Raw genomic sequence first — 25,941 nt, 5'->3', positions numbered from 1 at the left:
CAGATGCACATGCGCCCAATGGCAGCAGCTGCTGGGCTGCATCAGGAAACAGTCTCTTGAGGTCAAGCACCAGCCAAGAAGCTGGAGACTTTCTCAGACAAGGCAAGCAAAGAGAGATGGGGAGGCACTGCGGCGAGCCAACCTTTTCTTTCTTTTATGATTAGGAAAGGCTTCCCGGAAATGTGCACCTTCGGGAGCTGCCTGAGTGGCCGGAGGGAGCACCTGGGAAGGTGCTGGTCCTTGTGGGCTTGGAGTGCTACTCTGGACGAGGATTCGGAGGTGAATGTGGGTTAATGGAACAAAGCAGGTGGAGAGTGAATTCCCCAAGAAAAAGCAGTGGAAAGAGTGAGAGAATTGGGGTATTCCCCCCGGTTATAAAAGTCACATATGTTCATTGTAGAACACCTGGATACATTTTTAAAAAGAAATGAGGAAGATGCCATTCTGGTGTGAGATTTTTTCCCCCGGTTTTTATTTTTTTCTGTGCACAATTTACATATTAGCAATCACTTTATAACCTACCCCCCCCCCAGTTTATAACCTGATTTTTTTCACTTAACGTATGATACACGCATGTTCTCAGGTTGCTGTATTTTCTAATGGGTGCACATTACTTCATCTTCAGGCATGGCAGGGTGTGCACTACTCTACTGTTGCACACTGAAGTTGTTTGCGGTTTCTGACTGTTGCAAATAATGCCAGCCCAGTAGCTCCGTGCATGGGCTTCCAGAGCTCGTCCCTTTGCCCCGCTCTGTGTTCCGGTGTTTGTTAGTTTCTTCGGCTAAATTCCCCGCTTAGGATTTCTGAGCCAAACATAGAAAAACGAGGTTTGGGGTGTTCTAAAAGGCCAAGGATTTGGTTTGATTCATAGGAAACAGAAAAGCCATTCTAGAATCTGAGAGGCTCAAATGGTCAACGTGGCTATAGGGCTGAGAAACCCGTATTTGTCAGGAAACAGAAAAAAACGGGTTCATGGTAATATAACTTTAGCCTAAATCTCCCCTTCTTCCATTTCCGTATTCTCTCTTGCCCCTATATCTTTCCGCTCCATACATGTTCTTTATCAGGCATATATTTCCTTCCTTCCTTCTTTCCTTCCTTTCTTCCTTCTTCCTTCCTTCCTTCCTTCCTTCCTTCCTTCCTTCCTTCCTTCCTTCTTTCCTTCCTTCTTTCCTTCAGTGATAACTAAGACTACGTTGGCATGTGATGGTGAGCAAAACCAGTATCTCAACTGTCCTCAGGGACTGAGTAGCACAGTACAGGACACAGCACCAAGGAAGCAAACAGTTCAAAGGAACGGGGGTAAGAAAATGCTGTTCTGGGAGCCAGGGTGGCTGGTATGTGAAAGCTAGCAGCAGGTAACTAGGTGAAATGGGTGATCTGGAGAGCGAATGGGGCAGTGTCTGGACCTGGAATCAGGGGGCAACATGGTAAGCTTGGAAAACCCGAACTGTGGGGTGAAAGGTGGGCCCTAGAAAAGACAAGTTTCAACCAGATCCCCCAGTTTATCTATACCCAGATAACATGGAACTGGCATTAACTAAAGAGAAGTCTCCAATGGCTTCTTCAAGGATAGTTATTTTTTAAAATAATACCTTTTTGGAGATCTAATTCACATACTACAAAATCCACTCATTTAATGTATACAATTCAATGGGTTTAGTATATTCAAAATTGTGTAAATATTATCACTGTCTAATGTTAGAATATTTTCATCATTTCCCAAAAGGAACCCTGTACCTACTAGCAGTCACCCCTTATTCTTCACCCCTCCTCCCCAGTTCTAGGCAACCACAAATCCAGTCTCCACTTCATATGCCTTTGCCTATACTGGACAGTTCATATACATTGAGTCAGACAATGTGTGGGATTTTTTTGTGACTGGCTTCTTTCACTTAGCATAATGTTTTCGAGTTTCATCTATGTTGTTGCATGAATTAGTACTTCATTCCTTTTGTGGCTAAATAACATTCCATTGTATGAATAAACCACATTTTGTTTACCCATTCATCAGTTGGTAGATATCTGGGTTGTTTCCTCTTTTGGGCTATCATGAACAGAGCTGCCGTGAACATTCATCTGTGTGCAAAGTGTTTATGTGAACATATGTTTTCATTTCTCTTGAGTATATTCCTGGGAGTGAAATTGTTGTATAATATGGTAACTCCATGTTTAACATTCTGAGAAGCTCCCAGGCCATTTTTTCAAAGTGGCTGCATCATTTTACAGTTTACCAACAATGTATGGGAGTTTCAAAATGTCCAATTCCTTCCTGGTTGGTTATGGTCTGCTGTTTTCATCTTAGTCATCTTCAGTATAACGAGGCGGTATCTCACTGTGGTTCTGACTTGTGTTTCCCTAATAACCAATAATGCTGAACATCTTCCCACGTGTTTATCAGTCATTTGTATATCATCTTTGGGGAAATACCTACTCAAATCTTTTGCCATTTTTAGCCTGGGGTATTTGTCTTTTTACTGTTGAATTGTAAGAGTTCACTATATATTATGGATTTAAGTCCCTTATAAATATATGATTTGCAATAGTTTTACCTATTCTGTGGGTAGCCTTTTTACTTTCTTAATGGTACCCTTTGAAGTACAAATGCTTTTAAGTTTTGATGAAGCTCAATTTATTTAATTTTTCTTTTATCTTTTCTGCTTTTTCATGTCAAATCTAAGAAACTATTGATCAATCTATAGTGCTAAAGATTTATTCCTGTGTTTTCTTCTATGAATTTCATAGTGTTAGTACCTAACAGTTAGGTCTATGACCCATTTTGAGTTAATTTTTATACACAGTAAGTGGTAGAGGTTCTAGTGTACTTCATTCTTTTGCATATGGATATCTGGTTGTCCCAGCATAAAAGTTCACCTTTTAGGGTTTATAAATCTTCCAGGCAGGAAAAAAAAAGTAGCTCCTTTTTCTCCATCGTTTCCTAGAAGATGTTTCCTTCAGCCAGCAAGGAACAACTCCGGGCAGTTCTCCACTGGTCCCAGCAAGGCCTTGGCCCACAGACCAGGAGGCCAAGGTGGGATCCTCAGTCGGCAGTGGTTTTCATGACTCCTTCTGCAGTGGGGATTTAGAAACCTTCCTCCATCTTCCTCGCACAGTCCTGGTGAAATTCCAGGTAAGTCCAGTCTATACATGCTCAACTCAGACCCACTCGCCCTGGTGGGATTTTCTACTATTATCTCTCTTTAAGTATATCCACTGTGGTCCAGGAGGGCTAAAGTGACTGATGATCCTATGTACCCTGCTCTGCTCCAGGAGGTAGGAGAGCTGGCGTGAGTCTTTGGGGCAGGTGAAGGGTGTGGCTGGGTCCTCTGATTTCCTCTTCAGCCTGACATTTGGGTTGGGCAAACAAGAAGTCTTACCCTCATTCGGGGTTCTTTAAATTACCATTGTAATCAATGTCTACATCGTCTGTGCATTCTCCTCTATTTAAGTCCAGGAACTGAACTTTCTTATTAATAATAACAATAACATGACAACAGCTGCCATGTACTGACAACTCACACTGTACCAAATACCGTGCTTAAGCACTCCACGTGCTGGTTCTCATGTAATCCTTGCAACAACCCTGAGGTGGGTCCTAGTACAATTCCCACTTTATGGAAGAGAAAACTGAGTATTGGAACAGCGAAGTCACTTGTCCAAGATCAAACGGATGGCTCCTGAGACTCCAAAGTCCAACTTCTTTTGTGGGGGGAGAGATTTTTATTTTTAATTAAAAAACATTTTAAATTTGAATTTATAAAATTTTCAATTATAGTTGACATACAATATTATATTGTACAACACCTGAAACTAATATAATAGTGAGTAGACATTTATATACCTTATGAAGTGATCACCCTGATAAGCCTAGTACAGAGTCCAATTTCTTAGCCATTTACTTTTATTGCCTTAATCTTGATCTTAGGGCCTTGGCACAGTGGCTGGGACAGTGGGTGCTTAGAAAAATGACAGCACAGTAGGTGAGAATGGGCTTCAGGCTCCCTGCCTGGGTTTTGATCCTTTTTGTACTCAGTTGTATCATCCACAACATAGGGATAGTACTTTTCTCTCATTCGAAAAGTTGTTGTGAAGCTTAAACGGAGAGTACCTGACTCATACTAGTTGCTCAATAAAATGTATTTTATTGATGAGCCTTAAAAGCAGTTAAGAGGTTGAATCTTGGTTCCTAACCCTTACTGGTCATATAACCCTTGCTAAGTTACTTAACCTCTCTGTGCCTCTTTCCTTATCTGTGAAATGGGGTAACAGTAGAACCCACTTCATAGGGCTGCCATGAAGATTAATTGATGTTCTTAAAGCCCTTAGAAGTGCCTGCCACTTAGTCCCACCTGACTTAGTTAAGATTCCGTGGGCAGTTCATGTAGAGGATGCTACTAATTGATGTACCCTTGAATAAAGGAGGCTCCTCCTTTCCTTGGGAAGAGCCTTACTCCTGGTGTGGTGAGAGAGGAAGGGGTTAGCTTCCCAGGCACCCAGAGTAGTCCCATCCACCCAGGTGTCCAATGGCATCAGAGATGGCACACGCAAATCACTTGCACACCCAAAATAGTCATCATACAACAAACCCAGTCTAATCGGGCACAACCAGAAGACCCTCAGATGGTTAAAGAACAGGGTCTCTGAGTTACACAGCCTCATGCACCATAATAACCATCTCCTCAGACTGATGTGACAAAGGGTTACTGCACAACAAGGGCACAGGCTAGTGCCTGGCACAGAAGGGGTGGTCAAGGATAGGACGTCACACAGTAGGGATTTTTGTCCCTTTTGTTCATTATTATGTCCTTGTCTGTAAAAGTGCTGTATTAGTTTCCTGTTGCTGCTATGAGTTATCACAAACACGGTGGTAGAAAATAGCACAGATTTAGTCTTAACATTTCTGGAGCTCAGCAGTCCAAAAGGAGTCTTGGGGGAAGAAAATCAAGGTGTCAGAAGGATAGCTTCCTTCTGGAGGCTGTAGGGGAGGGTGTGTTTCCGTGACCATTCTAGCTTCCTCTTTCTTGGCTCATGACCCCAGGTCACATCACCCTTTCTCCCCCCACTGCCATAGGCACATGACATTCTTCTCTTCTATAGTCAAGTCCCCCTCTGTTTCTCTCTTATAAGGACCCTTATGATTGCATTTAGGGCCTGCCATGTAATCCAGGATAATCTCCCTATCTTAAAATCCTTAACTTTATGACACCGGCAAAGTCACTTTTGCCATATAGGTGACATTCACAGGTTCCAGGGATTAGGACCTGAGTATGTTTAGGGGCCATTATTCAGCCTGCCTCTAGCACCTAGCTCTACACACCCAGTGAATAATTGCTGGGTGAATGCTTAGATGTTAGCCATCTGGTGTCATTATTGTCACCTTCTCGGTTCGCCCCTTTCAGGCACTGCCACAGCAACATGTCTTCAAGTCTTGAGCAAAGCTCTCCAAACCCTGCCTTCAATGCAGATTTCCTGACCCTGTTTTATAATGCACCTTGCTTCCTCCATCACACACACCCCTAATCTCTGCATCCTGATAAACTTCCTTTCTCTCCCCTCCCCCTACCCAGTACTTAGTGCCTTCTGGCATACTGTACAATTTATCGATTACATTTAGTGGTATTTGTTCATCATCCTCACTAGACTATAAGCTTAAGGATTACATGCGGGACAAGGCTTTTCCTTTGTTTTGGTCTCAGATGTAGCTTAGGGGTCTAGAATAGTGCCTGGCACATAGTAGCTGCTCAATACATGAGTGTTGAATGAAGGTGTGAATGGCCTCACCAAGTTTCCTCTCAGCAGTGAGTCTGTTTTTTTTTATCTTTCATGGCGGATCTTGGCTTTCATGACAACAAAGGCATTGCCTGTAGTGACTCTGTATTATCTTGTTCACGAGTCTCCACCCTGTTCCATTAACACGCTGGCAATTTTCATCTCTAAAACACAGATGACCTCAATTTTCATCTCCACCACAACTTTCGAAAAGCTGGGATGGAAATGGATGACTTGACTTTGGGCATTTATTGAAAGAGAAACTTTTCAGATTTCAGATGATTGCAGAGTTGGGAGGGGAAGCTGTCCCTGGCTGAGGCTGCCAGGGTTCGTTATGTTGGGGTGTACTGTTTCTATTACTCTGTCTGGAGGTCGTGAGTCTGTGGTCTGCAGCTGGTCAGGCCCAGGATGTTCACTCCAGAGGCGTCTTGAGCACCTGGAGGGTCTTCTGGGTGCCCATGGGCTTCCTCAAATGGCATGTGGATTTTTGTGTGCATGTATGTTCTCAAGGGGATTAGAGTCCACAGCTTGTATCAATCAGCTTTTCAACAGGGAACATGAAGAACCCCTGCCTCACCCTAGCTGTGTGGACTCTGTGATTGTAAGACTCACGACATACAGCTCAAATTAACCGGCTATACACAGCTCAGACTGGAAAGGCAGTGATTTGAAAGCCATGCCTGCTTCTCCTCATCCCCACCCACCCCCCAACAAGTCCCCAGGTTACTGTGTGAAAGATGCTGAACTGGGTGCTGTTTCCAGTTGACCAATCTCAGTTTTTGCAAGACTCTGGGCATTTCTTGAGGCCTCCATTTTTCTCAGGGGTAGCATTGAGATGACTCTATGACTTGTGTGTGAATATGAAAGTGCTTCAAGGGTACAAAATGGTATAGAATTGCAAAGTATTAATAATAAAGGGAATATGTGCCTTTTCTTTTTTTTGCTATGTGGCAATAGACTGACTTGTTCCCTACTCCATCCATCCACCCACCCACCCACCCATCCATCCCATGAACATTGCCTCACAACATGCATAAAAGCTACTGTGCATATGACAAAAGCTTTATATAAAACACTAATCCTCATAAAATCATGAGTAAATTGAGGTTCACAGAGCTCACGCTACTTGCTCAAAAACACATAGCTGGAAAGTGATGGGCAGAGCCTGACTGAAAACCCAATTCTGTCTGATGCCAACAGCCATACTTATCATTGTCACCCACCAAAACACTCCTAAAGACAGAGGAGGGGGCCACCTAGCCTAGGAGAAAGGCAGGGGGGAAGGGTCTACCAAATATAGCACCTCAAAATCTGTGTTTTACCTTAACCTGCACACACATGTTATAGTGTACTTCATATTACACCCATGCTTGCTTTAATATCAAAGAATTTCCTAGCAATCTTTAAGTACAAATGATGCTTTGGGAAGGGGGTGTACCCCAGTGTGACTCTGCTACAATCCCCACCACACGACCCATTTCCCATATCAGATGCTTATTGCTGAGGTTTGAGTCTTTTTTTCTGGGTTGGACTAGATGCCCCTGGAGGGCAAGATCTGAATCTGATTTCTCCTACCTTCTTCCCAAGGCCTAGCCCAATACCCAACATGAAACACGTACACAGATAATTACTTTGGCAAACGCTTATTGAATTCCTGCCTCACCAAGTGAGGTGCCATGGGAGATGCAGCTGGGATAGGACGTGGTCCCGGCTCTCAAGACATTTACACCTGGGCCAGAGACGTCAGGGTTCCAGACTTTGTTGGAAGGTGATCTTCCTAAGGCTCTTGGCACAGCATCTTAAAAGCCTGGGACTGTAATATAGCAGTAAAGGAAATGGTAGGTAATTAGACAACAAATAAAGTTTCATTTAAATAGGACAAATTTTGTGAAAAGTGACAACCTGTTCCTCTGGAAAGGTAGCATTGTGTCAATTAAAGAGCACGCCTTGAAGTCGCAAAGTATAAATTATTGATGTTGAAACCACCGTTTCCCAAGAGGGAAAAGTTGAAAGCACCTGCTCTAGATGCTGTTTGTTTGCCAGAAGGGTCTCATCTCGGGCCGCTTGGCCTGTCAGGGCCACATTCAGAACCTTGGCAGCGCAGACGAGTCCATGTTCCTTTCCCCAGATTTGGGTAGGTTCTGGGTTTGTTAGACTTAGTTCTAGTCATCAAATATGTTCTGAACTCACTGTGTAGGTGCCAGGCAGGGACTCATAGTGAGTGGCTCACACACTTTACAGTGAAGCAGGAGTCAAGGTCCTGACTTCTCCCCGAGTCAGCTGAGGGGCACGGGGCAGAGTTTCACCTCTCGGAACCTCAGTTTCTTAAAGCCGTAGCATGGAGATCCTAGTACTTATCTTGTAGGTTGCTGTAAAGATCCGTTAAGGTGATAGACATGAAGCTTCCTAGTGCAGTTCCTTAGTGCCAGGAACTGCACTAAGAACCCCAAAAGTGGGTACTACTAGTAGGGGCAATTATGGAAAAATTAAGGAAGTGCTCTTTGATTTAAAGAGAACACCCAGTCTAATGAAAAGTCCAGTTATGTTAGCTGATATGTCATTAGTATGATGGTTATAACTATTTTTCAAGCAGACAGTTACTGAGCCCCTTACTATGTGCCAGATACTGTGCTAAACAATTGTGCCTGGATAATCTTACTTACTCTGCACAAAACCTTAGACAGCAGGAACTGCAGTTATTTCCAGTGACAAACCTGAGACTTAGGCAGTTTAAGTAGCATGCCCAGGGTCACAGAGCTGGAAAATGACAGAAGCAGGGGTCAAACTCAGCAATCTGGCTCCAGAGGTAGATTTCAAGGCACAAACAGTGAGATAGAAAGAAACTGAGCGAGGCTTTGCAGAGGTGGTGCTGGAGCGGTGGGAAGATTTCCAGGCATCAAAGTGATGGGAGAAGGAGCCTAGGTAGAGGGGAGAGCAGATTCAAAGAGCTGGCAGGATGAACAGCTCGCTCTGTTCAGGAATTCAGGTGGGTGTGTGCGGAGGGTGTTGGATGGAGGTCGGAGTGGGTCTAGAAGAGGAGGTGAGGAGGGAGGGGGGCCAGGTGGTGGGACACCTCACATGCCAGGCACAAGGCGCTTGGATTTTACCTGGAGGAAATGGGGGACCAATGAAGGGTGAGAAAGAAAGGATCATTGGCATGTAGGAAATGTAATCCATCTGCCTATGTGTGAAGAGGAAATGACTCTGGGCAGTGTATTTGAATAATTAGGCCATATCACATTTTCCAACTAAATTACTACTTTCTAGATATTGTTTATGTGCAAGCCTCCCCCTTTCCTCTACTGCCCAATACGTTCTTTAAATGTTGACTCTAATTGCTTTTGTTTTACCATAAGTGCCTGACATATGATAGGTATTTTAAAATCCTGTTAAATGAATTTTGAGCTGGATTTAAAAAAAATGCATGTATTTGAGTTGGGTCATAGTCCTAAATGTTAAAGTGAATCAGCAAAGCTTCTAGAAGAAAGCATAGGAGAATATTATCATGATTGCAAAGACTTCCAAACAGAACATGAAAAGCACTCACCATAAAAGAGAAAGTCGATAAATCAAACTTCATTAAAATGAAGAATGTCTGTTCATCAAAGACACCATTTAGAGATTTAAAAGGCAAACCACAAATTAAGAGAAGAAATTTGTGTTTCTCCTACTAAAATCAGTTTGATATCCAATTTTTCAAAATGATGCAAAATTTGAACAAGTATTTTTTTAAAAAGCTATCCAGGTGGTCAAAAAGCATATGAAAAGGTGCTCAACATTATGACTCATCAGGGAAATTCAAATTAAAACAAGAGCCCTGGCTGGTGTGGCTCAGTGGATTGAGCGCCAGCCTGAGAATTGAAGAGTCGCTGGTTCGATCCCTGGTCAGGGCACACACCTGGGTTGCAGGCCAGGCCCCCTGTTGGGCGTATGGGAGGCAACCCATTGGTGTGTCTCTCACACATTGCTCTTTCTCTCTTTCTCTTTCTCCTTCTCTTCCCGTCTTTCTGAAAGTAAATAAATAAAATCTTTAAAACAACAACAAAATATCACTACCTGCTCGCCAGAATGGATAACTAAAAGACTGACACAGCCTATTACTTAAGGATTTGGAGCAACTGGAACTTTTATACATGCCTGTTGGGGGTATAATTTGGTACAAAAACTCTGGAAAACTGCTCGGCAGTATCTGCTAAAGCTGAACATATGCTCACCCTATGACCTGGGACTGAACTCAGGCATGTACACAAGGGAAATAAGTGCATATATCCACCTGAAGACTTGTTTAAGAATGTTCATAACAGCTTTGTTATAATAGCCACAAACTGGAAACAGTCCAAATATCCATCAACAGAAAAATAGATAAATAAATTGTGACATATTTGCACAATGGTATGGTCACAGTAATAAAGAACCAACTACTGTTACAAGCAACAAAATAGAAAATTTCAAAGACATCATATTGAGTGAAAAAAGCTAAATGCAAACGTTCAAGAACAGAAAAAACTAATCAATAGCAATAGAAGTCAGAACAGTGGTTTCCTCTGGGAGGTACTGACTGGAAACAGGCCTGCGGGAGCCTTCTCGGTTACCGGAAATGTTCCTTATGCCGATCTGTGAATCACCTGGCGATTTCACAGGTGTATCCGCATGGAACAGTTCATTGAGCTGCACACTTTACTGTGTATCTCAATAAAGGTTTTTGGGAGACAAAAAAAACCCCCATATTTCAGTATTAATTAGTTGCAAAACTTACTGGCCAAAGAGGTTTAACAGATTTCAGAAAATATCAGATGAACTTAAATATTAAAATTAAAGGTTGGGACAAGAAAGAAAAGGAGTAGAATGGGATGTTTAAAGAGTTAAACTAGGGAATTTAAATGTCAGATGGAGTCAGAAAATGAAGTTCACCTGAAGCCCAGCATTAATGTCAGAGTGAAACAAGAAGTGACGTTGTCAACCTAGACCCAGAGAGGATGTAGCTGGTGGGGCCCTGATTGTAGAGGAGGAGAGACTAGACTTTTAACTTGAAAATCAACTGGAAGCTAATAATTCCTGAGCTGGGCAAGGATGCCATTAAAAACCAGGATGATGATTGTGGTGATGATAGCGATAATAACCATAACAACACTCAGCACTTATTGAGCACCTACTATATGCCAGACCCTGTCATCAGAGCTTCACTAGTACCCTCTCATTTAATGTCCACAACCACTCTCTAGAAGTGACTGTGATTATCCCAGTTTTTCAGAGGGAGAAGCTGAAGAAGTGGAGTAAGGTAACCAGAGTCTCCAAAGATGAAGGAAAGAGACCTGGGGAGGAGGCAGCAAGGAAATCCAATGAATTAAAGAAATTCACATGACTTCACAGACATTTAAACAGGTTTAAGTGTATTGGCTAGAAATCTAGGGGGAAGGACAAAAATTCAGTATCTTTTACATGATTTTGGGTACATAAACAATATATAATACCCAAAACAAATTTACAGGGTACAAGTGCAAAATGGTGTACCTTGAAGAAGGAAAATAAAGTGTCTTGCACTGGACTTAGTTTGAAAGAAATTACTGGGGCAACCAATGCCCAGAGATGTTGTACTGTAACCTTCGAAGGTTTGGAAGTTTCATTTCTGGTCCTTTGAATCACTCTTGATAATTCATCTTCTACCAAGATGGCAATGTCAGGTTAGACAGCAAGGGATGAAAACATCAAGTAAGATTTCCTTCCTGCCTGTAAGTATGTGTCTATTGAGTACACACTATATTCTGTGCATTGCTTTAAAGGCTGAGGATAGAGTGATAAATAAAATAGGAAGCTGCTGCCAGACCTCATGAAACCTCTGTTATAGTCTAAGGAGACAAACAATACACAAATAAATGTGTATAATTTTAGGCAGTGATTAAATGCAGTGAAGAAAAATAAAGCAGGTTAAAGGGAGCCATTATACAGGAGAATAAGTGAAGGCCTTTCTGAGGAGGTGACATTTGAGCTCTGATCTAAGTAGAAGGAAAGAACAAGCTACAAGAATGAGGAAACTTCCAGGCTGAGAAACCAGGGTGGGCATATGCAAGGCCTATTCAAGGAAGAGCAAAAAGGCCAGTTTGGTTAGTGTACCCTGAGGGAGAGGAGTGTGCTAGGAAGTGAGGTCATAGAGGAAGTGCAGGGCCAGATCACATAGGACTTTGTAAGGCATGGTAAGAACTTTGGATTTTTCCCCCATTTAGAGGGAAGCCATTGGAGGGTTTCCCACTGGGAAGCAACTTGATCTGATTAATTTACGGGGAGCAAGAACCCATAAGGGGGAAAGAGGAGAAGCAGGGAGAGCAGCTAGGAGCCTACTCAGGAGCCCAGGTGGAGTTAGTTGGCGTCTGGACCAGAGTGGTCCTGGTGGAGGCTGTGAGACAAGACTGGATTCGGGAGACGGTCTGTAGGAAGAGCTGTGGGGTTTGCTGGGGAACTGGATGAAAGGTGTGAGAGACAGAGGTCAAGAACATCCCTAAGTTTCTGTTCTTTGGTGCTGCCATTTATTTGCAGAATGATTAGGTTTAAGGGGTAAAATCAGAAGTTTATCTCCGACATGTTAAGTTGCAGGTATCTATTAGATATTCAACTGAATATGTCAGGTAGGCTGTTGGCCATACTAGCTTGGAGTTCAGTGGGGACTTATAGAAAACAATATCATAAGTAATTCCTTACAGACAGAAAAATCCCAGTTCTCCTACCCATTAACATTTAATCATTTGGCAAATACTTACTGAGGACCTACTGTGTGTCAGGCACTCTGCTGGTTGCTGGGGAGTATAGCGCGGATTTAGAAAGAAACAGTCACTATCTTCATTACAACTTAATTAGTTCACTGGTTTCTGAGACACTTCAAAATACTGTATAAACATATAGAAGCAACACTCAAGAGTTATAAATACTGAGATGTTCTCTGACTCAGCAATTTGGAAGAGCTTAGACTTTCAGAAAGGAGCTATATATAGATTTGGATAAATGACAGATTTACGCAATAAAATATTTGAAGACCGCCTTAAAATGAATCAGAAGAGACTGCTTCAACCAAATTGATGTTTACGAAGAGTCAGCTTGGTGTAATAGAAAAGCTCACAGGGCTGGAAGGCAGAAACTCTAGGCCTGTCTGTTCTGCCTGACAAGGTCACATGTATGACCTTGACCAAGCTGTTTGCTCATCTTCAGTTTTCTCTTGAATAAAATGAATCCACTGGATTAGATGACTTCTAAAGAGCTTTCAAACTATTCATTTTTTTCCTTTTGTATTAGTTCTTTTACTGGATTCCCATTCCTCTTCCTAACATTTATGAAAAGATAAAGTCCCAAGCCCCAAAGTGATTCTTCTCTTCAAAGGATCACTTTTGAAAGCAAAGCAAATCTGTTTTTTTCTCCTTTTTGCAAGTGGAAATTGTTTTCTTATTTTTTCTGAGTATAAAAAATGATACATGGTCAGAAAAGCAGAGTAAAAACCTCTACGATGATATCACTGAGGTAACTATGTTTTCACCATCGCTGTCTGAAGTGTATACCATATAGTAGATGCTTAATATCTATTGAATGAATGACTACTGTTAATATCTCCTGAATATTCTTTTTTAGTATTCAGACCAAAAACAAACAACATAAGTCTTCTTCCAGCTGCCTATTTAGCCTCTAAACCAGAAGGGAACAGTTATAGTCATCAGAGACTGAAACTGCTGGGATGATATCGGATCTCTCAGATTATATGTTTCACAATAGCTGGTATCTATGGAATGCAGAGAGACAATAGCACCAAATATACCATTCTGATGGTCATAAACAATACCAAGGCTGGCTCAGTTTGAGCAACATCAAGAAAGGATGCAAAACAGTCCATTGCCCAATCAGGAGTGGCTCCTACAGCTGACGGAAGGGTAGGTCCCGCCCCCGTCTTCTTCCCACATTTGGACCCTCTTCCTGGCCTGTTGCACCAGGATGACTTTTCTTGGGGCACCTGAGTTCAGCTCAACAAGTTTTATTGAGAGCCTAGCATACTTTTGATTGTTAACTCCCTCCTCAATAAAACGAGATGGGCTTCTGATTAGCTCTGGAAATGAATTAAAGCCAGGTTTAGGCTGCATCTTCGCTTCTCAAATGGAATAAGTGGCTCATGTTGGAAAACTGGGGCATTCGGGTTGCAGTAGAGAGCAAGAGGGTCACCAACAGTTCTACTGGAGCCATCTGAGAAAATTAGGCCAGGGTACTCCTCGTGCGGAGAACCCTGCTCAAACGGGCAGGGCCTGATCCAGAAGCACAGCCTTCTATGTGCCGCCAGTGTTTCCGTCAGTATGCGAAGGATACAGGCTTCATGAAGTTGGACTAAGTGAATTTCTGTGAGTGGGTCATTCAAGACATCTACCTTACCACAGAATGACTCTTTGTACATAAAATAAAATTTAAAAATTAAAAAAAAAAAACAAAACAGAAAAACTGGGACATTTGACATGTGAATCTGAATTTTTCCATCTCTTGAAAAATCACTGGATTTGGCACCACTGGGCCCTTATCCACTGGTGCAACCAGCTAGCTGAGGAGCCGCCTCCCACTTGAGACCTTCAGCTCCCTGTGATCCCACCTCCCCCCATCGTATCATATCCCACCTCCCCTGCTCAATTCCCCAACCAGCTACCTCTACCTATGTGAAGGCATCACAAGGCACCTACTAAGCGCCCTGGAGGAGCTCACAAACCAACTTCTAAACCTGTTGATGACAGTCCAATGAAGTCAGTGCAGCACGGAAGGCATGAGCATGGAACAGCATGGGGACTCTGCCATGAAAAAGTGCCTGGAGGGTCCCTGAAGGTCACGTTGAACTGAATATGAGTTATTCAGGCATGCGGGCTGGTCGGGACCACTGCCAACAGTGAGGTGGTCCTGAAAGCATATGCAGGTTCTGCTTATCAGCTGCCTGTTGCATCGGTGACCCTCTCAAGACAGCAACTACCTGTCCCCTGAGGGACGCTGGTTTGTTTACAACCCGCTGCCCAGATCCTGCCGTTCCTTCCATCTGTCAAAACACCAGACAAGGTTCACCCCTACCAGGAAGAGCCTGCCTGACTAATCCCCACTTACCTCCAATTAATTCAGCTGAGGCAACACTCCCATTCTGGGATAACTGGTTACCTCAGGGTGATTCTGTTATTTGAGTTCTTTGTTTTGTTTTGAAAACTCTGACATGTGAAGAGTAGACCAGCATTCCCAGCAACGAATCAATTATTTAACAAATGTCTACAAGGCATAGAGAACTCTGTCATTGTTGACCCCAAGCTGAGAAAGATCACAAAACACAAATAAACTAAAAAGAGACTGCAATTCTGAAAACATTTATTTAGTTTATTTTTTTTTTCAAAGAGAGAGGGGAAGGGCATGAGACAAGACAGGGAGGGAAACATCACTGTGTGAGAGTGAAACAGTTGCCTCTCCCACGCCCCCAGTTGCGGAGGACCTGGCCCCCAACCCAGGCATGTGCCCTGATTGGGACTTGAACTGGTGACCTTTTGGTTTGCAGGCCAGTGTCCAATCCACTGAGTCACACCAGCCAGGCTGAAAACATTTATTAAGTGTCTGGTAGTCACAATTTACTTTACAAATTATAAGATCAAGTTTATTTAGAAAGTTACAGAGGTAGTAGAAGTGCGACAGCTGGTCTGCATAGGCTCGGGAAACAAGTTACATAAGTAAAGAAGGGCCCTTGGAACTTAGAAGACAGGAAGGCGAAGACAATGCACCCACAGGTGCAGAAGAAGAAGGGGAAGAAGAGGGGGAAGTGAAAGGCGCAGGTGTGCTCCAAAGAGGGAGAGCACCCACAACATTTTTAATCCCTCTATCCATCCACCATTCACTGAGCACTGCTGGTCACTATGCTTGGCACTTGGGAATGGAGACACACTAAAATATGCAAGCTAGCAGATACCATGGATAAATAAACTCATTACAATAAGTTTACTCCCAGAGAAATGTTCAAACTACAGCAACAACTTGGAGAAAGGAGTGTCTACTGCTCCCTAGGATACTGGGCAGGTATCATGGGGAAGAAACACTTGGGCTGCTTGTTTTTTAACTTACGACATTTTACAACATATACAAAAATACGGAGACTAGTACAACCAATCTCCATGTACCCATAACCTGGCTTTAACAATTAGTCACTCAGAGCCACTCTTGATTCACCTATATCTCCATCCGCTTCCCTCCATCCCTTCCTTTTGTTTGAAGTCAAACCTAAACTTTTTTACCATTTCTCCCATAAATACTGAGCTGCCTTTGAAGAAGGGACTAGAAATGCCTGGACTTTCCACCGATAATATCCTCCTTTCTATCTATTCAGCCAGTGACTCTACCAGAGTTATATACTCTGATTCCTGCCAGTGACTCCATAGCTTTGGCTGGTTCAGGGTAAAGATCCAAGACCTTATCAGAGACTTTGGCTGAAGGAGGACTGAGCTGATCCAGTGAAAACCGCATCCTGCCTTATCTGGAATGTTGATCACATTCCTCTGGGCCCTGGTCCTCATAAAACTGCTATTTCTTTAGACGCTTATTGAGTACCTGTTTGTACTCAATACGGTGGTTGCATTCCACATTCCCACGTGCCCTTAACATCCTCCCGGGAAACCTCAGATGGCATAGGGCTTGCCCTGTAGGCTAAGCTGACCCAGGGTTGCTTCCTCTCACAACTGCACCGTCTGGCCTCTCCACCTTCCAACCCTTCAGCGATTCCTATTTTGCTCAAAGGTACCAACATCCATGCAGTTTCTTCAACCCAGAACATTATCCTAGGCACCCCCCTCGCTCACAATTGTGTCTATTCTTTTAAAGCCATCCACTATTGTCCACCTCCATCATCACCCTTCCATCCAGACCACCATTCTCTTCCATCGAGTACTGCAATATTTAAGCACCACTCTGCTTTTAGCACCCTCCCCACCCCCACTCCTTCTCCATGCAGCGGCTGAGTGATCTCTATAAAAGCCCTCTACTCAAAGCCCTTCCATGGTACCTAACTACCGGAATTAGGACAGCCCCTTATCACAGCCAAGGAGGCCCTGACAAATTTGAAATCTGCCATTTATTCCTTCAACTTCATCTGCTCCATCTCCTCCCCAGGCCGTAACCGAAAAAACGCTCTTTCCAGACCCTGTTTGCTCGCGTCGCTGCCCTTACCTGGGAAACGGTTTTTCTCTCATACTTAAGGAAAGCTACACCTACAGAGCCCTTGCTTACAGGCGTTATCTCACGTGAGTCCATAACACGGAGAAGTTATCACCTTCACTTTGCAGATGGAGAAATGGAGGATGGGCACCGCACCCAGGTCAAACAGCAAGGGAATGGAACAGCCGGGACTCGGGGCTCCAGAGGCCACCGGCGGCCCGCACACCTCCCACGCCGCAGCGATCACTCTAGCTGTGGACAGCCCCTGGCTGCGCAGGGGCGGGCCGGGAGGGTCTGACAGATACTAAGGCTTCTGACTTGCCGCTTCCGGCGACGGCGGGCGGGGAGGTGTCGCGCAGAAATGACGTAATACCGCGGCTCCTTAAAGGTACCAGTCCCTCTTGCCGCGGATGGCGCAGGCGCGTTTCGGGGGCTCCGCTTGTTCAGGGATCACAGATAGTTGGGCCAAACGGGCGCGCGCGCGCGCGGGCTGTGCAAACGGGCCGCGCGTCGGACGCGGACGGCTCCAGGGGCCCGACGTGGCTACGTCGGGAGCGGGACCGGCCGGTGACTAGCGGGCGCTGCGATGGCCGAGGGTAGCGCGGTGTCCGACCCGCAGCACGCCGCGCGCCTGCTGCGAGCGCTCAGCTCTTTCCGCGAGGAGTCCCGCTTCTGCGACGCGCACCTGGTCCTCGATGGGGAGGAGATCCCCGTTCAGAAGAACATCTTGGCGGCAGCCAGCCCGTACATCAGGTGAGGAGGGGGTCGGGCGGTACTGCGCTGCTCCGGGGGCGGGGCGGGCCGGGCGTGGCACCTGAGTTCCTGTTACCACCCCCCGCCGCTGGGGTCCCTCCTGGCCGACCTCCCTGCGGGGCTCCCAGGACAGCTCCAGTGGCCTCGCCCACCCTCGAGTCCGGCCCACAGGACCCTTGTCCCCCCGGAGCTGACCCCGGACCCGGGCTGCAGTCCCTCGGCCCTCTCTCCTCTGATTCCCACAGCCTGGCGCTGGCCCAGGCCTCAGAGCCCCGGGGGCCCCCAAGCGCTGTCCAGGACTGGCTCCGGACCCGCTTGGACGAGCAGGGCAGGGCCGCGCCCGAGAAAAGCCGCCCCATCCGCTGAAGTTTGCGGGCTGTTCGCCTGCCTCCTATCGACGCGCAGTCGGCGGGGTCCGGACCGGTAGCGCTCCTCCTGCGGGGGGGCCCAACAACCTCCCGACCGGTGTGGGCAGAGGGAAACCCGTATTGTATTGTATTGTATTGTATCTTCTCCTTGGGATAGGCGATCCGATCCCAAGGCTGAAGTTCTTGTCAAATGTGTCTTTTCCACTCCCTTGTGGGAACTCTGTTTAAAAGAAGGGCTGTGCATTATAGATACACGTTAAAGTAAGTTGTTCCGAATTTTAAGACTTGCTGTAATTCTCAGGATGCAGTTACAACTGGAGGACCAGAAGAGTTTAGTGACTCGGAGAGCATTTTAAAACTTCAGTGAAACAAAACTTAACCTGATTAGTCACCTCAACTAACCTGGTTAAAGGTTGATGAGATAGTACCTAACGAAGTGTATCAGATCTTGCAGGGCGCTATTAACTTTTCTTATAGCAAGTTTCTCGCAAACCGGGTTGCTCTTTAAAAAAAAAAAATTCTAAAAGCTGGAGAAACTGCCTAGTAAGCTGGTTAAATATAGGCTGATAGTAGAGAATGTCACTAGAATTGACAGGTCAGAAAAAGCAAAATGATGCGTACTGCATTCTTAGTGTTTTGTCCTAGCAGAGCTCAGCATACCAACTACATTTTGACCTTAATATTAGGATACATCTGCCCTAACTCAGAAGCAGTTCAAATGCTCTTGTAACTTCTGGCTCTCTTTTGTAAATCACTTTGCATTCTGGATTTAAAGGTGGGGTTGTAGTGGTGGGAATCTTTATTAGTAGGGGATTTAGATCGCCAATATGACAGCTCAGAGCTGGCGGTTTGGAGGTTTGAGCAATCAATCTCAAACCGGAATCAGTAGGCCTGAGTCTTCCGGGTGTCCAAAGTGTTCCCTATTTGGGGAAATGCTTAGGAAAACTACTCTAGATGCATTATTGTTGTAGTTCTTTAAGTGGCGTCCAGCAAGCTTAAAAGAAAATTGCAAATCCCCAAACACTTGCTCTCTATCTTTTCATGTTTTATTTTTCTGTATAGCACTGACCACTATGATATACCCTATATTTTACTCATTTACCTTGTTGATCTTTCCCAACCACAGTGTAAGCTCAGTGTAGCCAGGGATTTTTCTTTTGTTCATTGCTGTGTCCCTGATAGCCAGAAAGAAAGTGCCTAATGGTCTAGCAAACATAAATGAGTGGCTGCCTGCTTTTCTAGCACAGCTGATTGGATATTAGAAGGTTGGCTCTGTTATGTTTCCATTTCAGACGTTCAGTTACATCCTGATTGAGAAGAGCATGGGACCTGTTTTCTCCTTCCAGCTTTTACTCTTGCAGCTGTGCATTGCTGGCAGATGACAATCTCGGCTTCAGCTCACTAGTCTGATAAATAAGGGACAAAATGTCTTCATCTCATTTGATCTTTGACCCATGCTGTGAAGGAGAATATAATAGCTCTTTGAATGTGTCACAGGTCTGCACATAGGTCTGTAAAAGGTCTTAGCATTCACTGCTGTATGGGGAAAGGTGTGGTATCCACCCATGACATGGTGGCACACAATGAGAATGTTTAGTTATGTGAAATTCTGCTTACTTATAGAATAGCAGTAATTTAGGTGTGAAATATTACTAATCAAGGTAGCAGACCCATAAAGGACTTAAGACCTCTAGTCCAATCCTGTTACTTTCCAAATAAGAAATGGGGTTCAGTGGGCCTTAGTGAATTATCTTATGATGAGGTTACTGGTACTTAATGATTGAACTAAAATTAGATGCCATGTTAATGACACCTTGTCTCCTACTCAATTACCATACCCACTTGCAGCATTACTTATATTTAACTATTCTTTGTGTAAACTCTACTACTTATTGACTTATATACAATATGTTATGATTTTAAGTGCTTATCAAGTATTTTCACATACTGTCTCATTTTCAACCATCTTTTGCTGTAAGTAGGGCAGATATTTTTGAAGTTTTACAGATAAACATGGATCAGTCAGTGTGTGTTTTATTTCAGTGACTAATTGCTTTATGTTTATTTGGCTATTGAAGTGGTAGAATGTTCTTGGGGGTTCTTCTAAAATTATTAATCTCAAGGCCACTTAAAAGTAATTTGACTAATCTGTATTACTGCTTAGAAACAAAGTGTTTAGTCATTTTCAATACTAATGACATTGGGTTTTTTATATTGAAACAAAACAAACTTGTATGTTCTAAAATTTGATGTTTCTTTTCCTATTGAAGCTTAAGCATTTAGGTCTGTGATGTCATTAATATATGGATTGGTTATTTAAAAGTTTGATAGTCTCTGAAGTTTTATAAAAATCTGAGTTTTGTTTAATGTCGATAGTAAGCATAGTTCTAGTAACTGTCATAAGCTTCTGAAGTTGTAGGGTTTGGAAACAATTTTGTGTATTGCTTCTGTATGCTCAACAAAAGGAACCAATCCTGAAAAAAGGTTGGATAGAATCTGTCATGCAGCCTTGGGATGCAGATGCTACAGAAAGATGCCTTCCACAGTCCACCATTCACCTAAGTTGGATACTGCTTTCCCGGCATGCCCTCTTCCCAGCTTTTCTTCATTCTGATCCCTGAGTGACATCTTCCCTTTAGTTTAAGGGGAAAACTAAATCTAAACATAGCTGATGACCTTTGAGAATGATGAAATGGAATTCATGGATGTAACGTCCCACAGAATCTTTCATCTCAGCAGCCCTGAGACCTTCTGGGAAAAGTTCCCTGAGGCTTACAGAAAATTCCCCTTTCTTCTGAATATTGCAAACCGAAGATAAAGTTTGCTTTGCTTCATGTCTGAGGCTCTTCTGATTCTGGCACAGTCCCATTGATCTGATCTGGATTTCAGACTCCTGTCTCTTCTGAGCTGTGGTGCTTGGGGAGAAGTATATGTGAAATGGATTTGAAAATGAATCACTGTTATTCTGCAGTAATGTTGTAGTGGTTCTGCACAGGTCCTCATCCTGTATTTACTTTTGAGAATTTTGGGTTTTCTAGGGAATCTGTTGGAACGCTAGTTTTGTTTAGCTCTTAGTCCTGGAGAGTGAAGAAGAAAAAGATTCCCAAGATCTTTGAATCCTTTGAAGTGTCAGACAACCAGTAAGAATGGCAATGCTGCACCTCTCCCCACATGTTTTTTAGAGAAAGCTGGTCTAATGAGGTTGGAGTGGAGACATTGAGCCTAGAATCTAGCCTATGTCATATTGGACAACTTTTCTGGGACTTAGTTTCCTCATGTGTAAAGTGAGGGTGTTAAGCTACATGAACAGCAGAGCCCCTCTGTAAGTCTGAAGTATGTGGCTCCCTGCTGTTTTTGTGTTGTTTTGTGTGTGTATATGCTGTGGAGAAGGAGTCTGTTTCTGTTCTTACGTTCTTACAGCTTTATTGTATCACTAAGTTCTGTCATGCCCTGGCATTAAAGTATTTCCTGTGCCCTGTCGTGCGGGCTGCCTTGATTGGATACTCTGCTGTGTAAGCCCAGCCCCGTAGAGTTGTTTTGTAACCAGCATTTATTTTATGCTGCTAATCTGGATGTGTTCCAAGGCCTAATTATTGATGAGCCTGTTTTGCCATTTAAATATAAAGTTTGACTCATAGATGATGCTGATGAAACTACTTAAGGAGTCTAATGTGATCTCTGTAGGAGTCCAAGTTTCACAGTAACATAGACATTATTATCCTTTTTTTTGGTACCTGAAATTTTCCCTGTAGTTTATGGGCACCAAAGTCCATTAGTGTTCTCTGTTATGTGCAGAGCATGCTGTTTGTCCCCAAGTCCCCTTTCTCCCACTTGCACTTTGAGTTTATAGTCACCTTGCATAGATAGCAAGTCCTGAATGATTGTCATAAGGATTTTTTTTTCATGGTAAGAGGTTTTTTATTTTTACTTTTATTTTTATTTTTATTTTGTTTTTACACTTATCCTGCCATGAATTCGGAGGGAATGGGTTCCAGCAGCTCCTTTCCATTGGTTCTCACACAGTGTGCATCTCTGGGCGCAGCAGACAGGGCTTCCACTGGACCCAGGTGCTTTTCTCTTGGGCTTCCTTCTTTTTCTGATCGTTTTCCTCCACACGTTTCAGGAAGCTGTCTCGGCATTTAGAGTGCTTAGTGTGCTAAGTACGTGCACTAACTCTCTGGCAAGGATCTTGCCCTTAACTTGTGTGTTTACAGTGCCCACCACATGCTGGATGACACTGTAGACTCTTCCAGTTTTGCCCTGGTAACATTTGTGGGGCATTCCTTTTTAAACAGTGCCCAGTCCTTTGAGGTCTACAATATTGCCTTTCTTGTAGATTCCCATGTATGTGGCCAAAGGAGCAAGTTCATGTTCTCTAAAAGGCCTGTGGAACACACTAGTGGGTGCCTCTCCTCCTCCCTTTGTGTGGCTCATTTTGGTGGTTCTGAAAGGTGATTGTCAAAAGGATTTTGAATAGTCACTGTAACCTGCTAAATTTCTTTGTACTCAGGGTACAAAGATAGAGGCTCCAGGTTCTGAGACCCTTGCTGAATTCTGAGCATCCTTTAAATCAAATGGACTATACCTATTTCTTGTGCTACTCTTACAATGAGGGGAAGTAAGTTGGGCCTGAATTGTCTTTTCATGGACCTAGGCTTTGTTTGTTTTTTATCTGCCTACTATAAGGCATCCTTCACAACTGCTTTAAAAAGATGAACTCCATCCTGAAGGACTTACAGTCTTGTGGTTGAAAATGATTTTTGGCTCCCCCACCCCCTTCTCCTCCTTCCCTTTTTTAGTATTTGCAGTTATGTTTGAGTTAACCCTGTTGTTATGTGCGTTTTTCAAAAGCAATATTGAAGTATGTTCAGTTTCGGAAATTCAAGTAGTATTTTCTCTGGGCTTCAAAGGAAACAAAGCACTTGTAAATTGGAGCTCTAAGTTTAACAGCTTAAAATTATTTCTTTATTTACATGAGAGTGACGCCACTGTTAGCAGCAGGGAATCTAACTCTGGAAAGGTTTTTGGAAGGTTTCAAATGAAGAAACAAATCAATAAAATTCTTGTTAGACTAGTGACTCTAACATAAAGTAAAGTATTGAATGTTCAGATTTATTGTAGGACTTTCCTGAGGATTACTTTGAGTAACAGTAATGCGACAGAAACAAGACCTGGTTCTAATGAACACTGACTGGTAAGTCCTCACTCTTCCACCTGCGCCCTTAGACTCCCACCTCTGCTTACACCTGGGTTTTCTCCTGCAAGTCCTCTTAAATGTGCTCAGGGTACATTTTTATATAGTTCAGAGAGTCAAGCAAAGTGTTTTTCCACATAGGAACACTGGGTTTTAGGATTTAGTTTTCCATAATGTAGACTAAGCATCCAGATTACAAAACCACCTTATCCATTGTTTAAACTGCTAATCAGTTCATCTCATAATATCAAAGTGAGGCTTCAGGTCTATATATCATCCATAAAGAAAACATAATTAGGTCAAATAAGGAGTCATTACCCTTATACAAGTCTATCATTTTATGTACTGAAGCTGCAATAGAAATGAATACTTTGTAAGTTAGAATTCTAGGCTAAGGGTGGAGATGCAGGGGTGTGGGGTGTGACAGGTGGCAGGCCATGGTTGCAGCCCTGAATCTGAGCGCTTCCCATGGGTTCGTTGCCTCCTAAGACACAATGAGTCCAAAGAAGAAAGAAAATCAAAGGCTCAGGTAAAGTTGACAGCTGTAGCTCTTGGAGCAGAAAGGTGTGCGTCCAGCTAGATCCCTTCAGGGCTCAGCGGGCGCTCTTGATCCCTGTGCTCAGAAGAGCAGAGTGAAGTCCTCTCAAGTATTTATTGCCAAAGAGCAACTTAGATGTGAAATGATGATCTAGTGTTTGCTGTCTCTGCTTTGCTGTGGGAATAAATTGTATTTTCCCCTCTATTTAGAGATAGTAGAAAAATAGAATACTTAGGGAAAATAACATCTCAGTGATATATTTTGTCAGATAAAAGAGTCTTCAAGCAACAAAGCTTTGAGAAGCAGAGTGTATCATAAATGAAAGATGGGGGACTGGTTTTTAAAAATAGACTATTGAGTAATAGAATATAGAACAATTAAAGGTCCTCTGTTTTTGTTTTTAGAGTTAATATACCTATGGCTATAGAACCTTAAATGCATATTTTTGCTCATAGGTACTTTGTGATTCTCTCAACTATTAAGTATTTCCATATCTTTTTAAGAACAATTTTAAAGACCATTTGATGCTTGTGATTTTCTTTTTTTAAAGAAGGGGTATGTTATTTTATTTATTTTTATTTTTTTTTTATTTTTTAAAGATTTTATTTATTTTTAGAGAGGGGAAGGGAGGGAGAAAGAGAGAGAAACATCAATGTGTGGTTGCCTCTCACGTGGCCCCCACTGGGGACGTGGCCTGCAACCCAGGCATGTGCCCTGACTGGGAATCAAACCTGTGATGCTTTGGTTCACAGGCCCACACTCAATCCACTGAGCTACGCCAGCCAGGGCTGATGCTTGTGATGCTTGTTAACATTTTTATGTTAACATGGTAAGGTGGGTAGAAGTATTGTGAAACATAGTTTTATATTGATCGGCCCCTGAATTGGAGGTAACCCCACATGTAGGCTGTGGTATGAGGTCGGCATGCATCTCTTCCAACATGTAGTGTGCACTCCTTCCCTGGGAGCAGCCTGAAGTTTGAGGAAAGCTGCGCTGTGGCACGGTGGGACTCCTTAGCAAGAGAAGTCATTGGTCATTGTTTTCTCCCCCCCCCCCCCCACCGCCATCACCCACAGCTACTTCAGGGGTGGAATTGGAGGCCACCTGGACCCACATCTTCTTGCATAGCTTTGATTGGGTTGGTGAGAAGGAGTTTCCCACCACTGTTCAGCTTTCCTCTACACCAGAGCTAGCTTGGGAAGTGCACACTAATAAAGTAGCAGATTGGGGACTTCTCTTTGGGCGTGGTTTATTTGTTTGTTTGCCTGCTATTTTATTTTCCTGTCTGGCTTCTTAAATATATTGCCTTGTATGAGCAGAGCTACCAGCTTTGTCCCCTGCCTGGAAATGCTAATTCCTCTTGGCAGGGAGAGAGTGAAATTCTCATTTTTTTATCCCCTCCTGCAGTGGGGCAGGAACAGAGTAGTTAGTTGCTGTGCTTTCTTTGTTTACCATCTTCTTTCCTATTGGTGAGAAGGGCGTTTATGAAAACATTCCCCACTGTCCCAGCTGTTACTACAGTCTTCAGAAATGTCATCACTGCTTGTGGGGTTGTGCTTACCATCAATAAATTATAGTTCAAGGATTAGCATTGTTAAAAGTATCAATGTGTACCGTGTGGTAAGACATCACAGATGGAGTAGGTACCTTATTTGATGTTGACGAGGGGCTTGATTATAGGCCAGTGGATGGGATTTACCTAGACCAGTCAGCTGCAAGGATTGGCTATGACCATCAAGCACCAGCCTCTACCCTCTGTGAAAGATCAGCTGTGCAGGGGCAGGGTGGTGGTGCTCCAGAGTGGTCTGTAGCTGTCCACTGGGTGTGCTGGCCCTGGGGTTTCCCAAGTGGTGCAGGCCAAGGTCAGCCTCCACCTGTGTTTTGCCCAGGGCCACCCTGCCTGAGCTATAAAGCAATCTGAGATGGCTGCCACTTGTGCTGGACTTGGAGATTCCTAGGCAAAGCCAAGCTGTGAATCTAGGCTGGCTGCTGCTAGTGCTAGGCCTGGGGCTCACTGAGGCCAGCTGTTGCTTGTTTGATAGGCTTTAGGAAGGTGTGAAGCATGAGCCAAGACCAGCCCTTCATGTGGAAAAGCAGCTTGGGTGGGCCTATAAGTTGGGTTGAGTGGAGTTTCT

At 43.7% G+C, this 25,941-nt stretch overlaps 1 protein-coding gene and 1 pseudogene across 3 annotated transcripts in view; both read left to right on the top strand.

Annotated features, from left to right (window-relative positions):
- Positions 1-13,623: 13,623 nt before the first annotated feature.
- LOC123806111 lies at positions 13,624-14,125 on the top strand (annotated as a pseudogene).
- A 3,246-nt stretch (positions 14,126-17,371) lies between these two features.
- GAN (gigaxonin) overlaps positions 17,372-25,941 on the top strand; it is a 63,288-nt gene continuing 54,718 nt past the window's right edge. The window contains exons 1-2 of one of the 3 annotated variants that reach the window (XM_045819149.1): positions 17,600-17,706; positions 23,185-23,268. In XM_045819149.1, the coding sequence (XP_045675105.1) occupies positions 23,228-23,268 (41 nt within the window). In that variant the 5' untranslated portion in view covers positions 17,600-17,706; positions 23,185-23,227. Of the gene's footprint in view, positions 17,707-23,184; positions 23,269-25,941 lie in introns of all 3 variants that reach the window. The other 2 variants (XM_045819148.1, XM_045819150.1) reach the window with 2 other exon arrangements.

This window comes from Phyllostomus hastatus, unplaced genomic scaffold (assembly GCF_019186645.2).
Source record: "Phyllostomus hastatus isolate PE091 unplaced genomic scaffold, TTU_PhHast_1.1 phas_scaffold_345, whole genome shotgun sequence".
NCBI classification, from domain to species: Eukaryota; Metazoa; Chordata; class Mammalia; order Chiroptera; family Phyllostomidae; genus Phyllostomus; species Phyllostomus hastatus.
The sequence above is the reverse complement of the archived record's forward strand: the minus strand, read 5'-3'. Positions and strand labels throughout refer to the sequence as shown.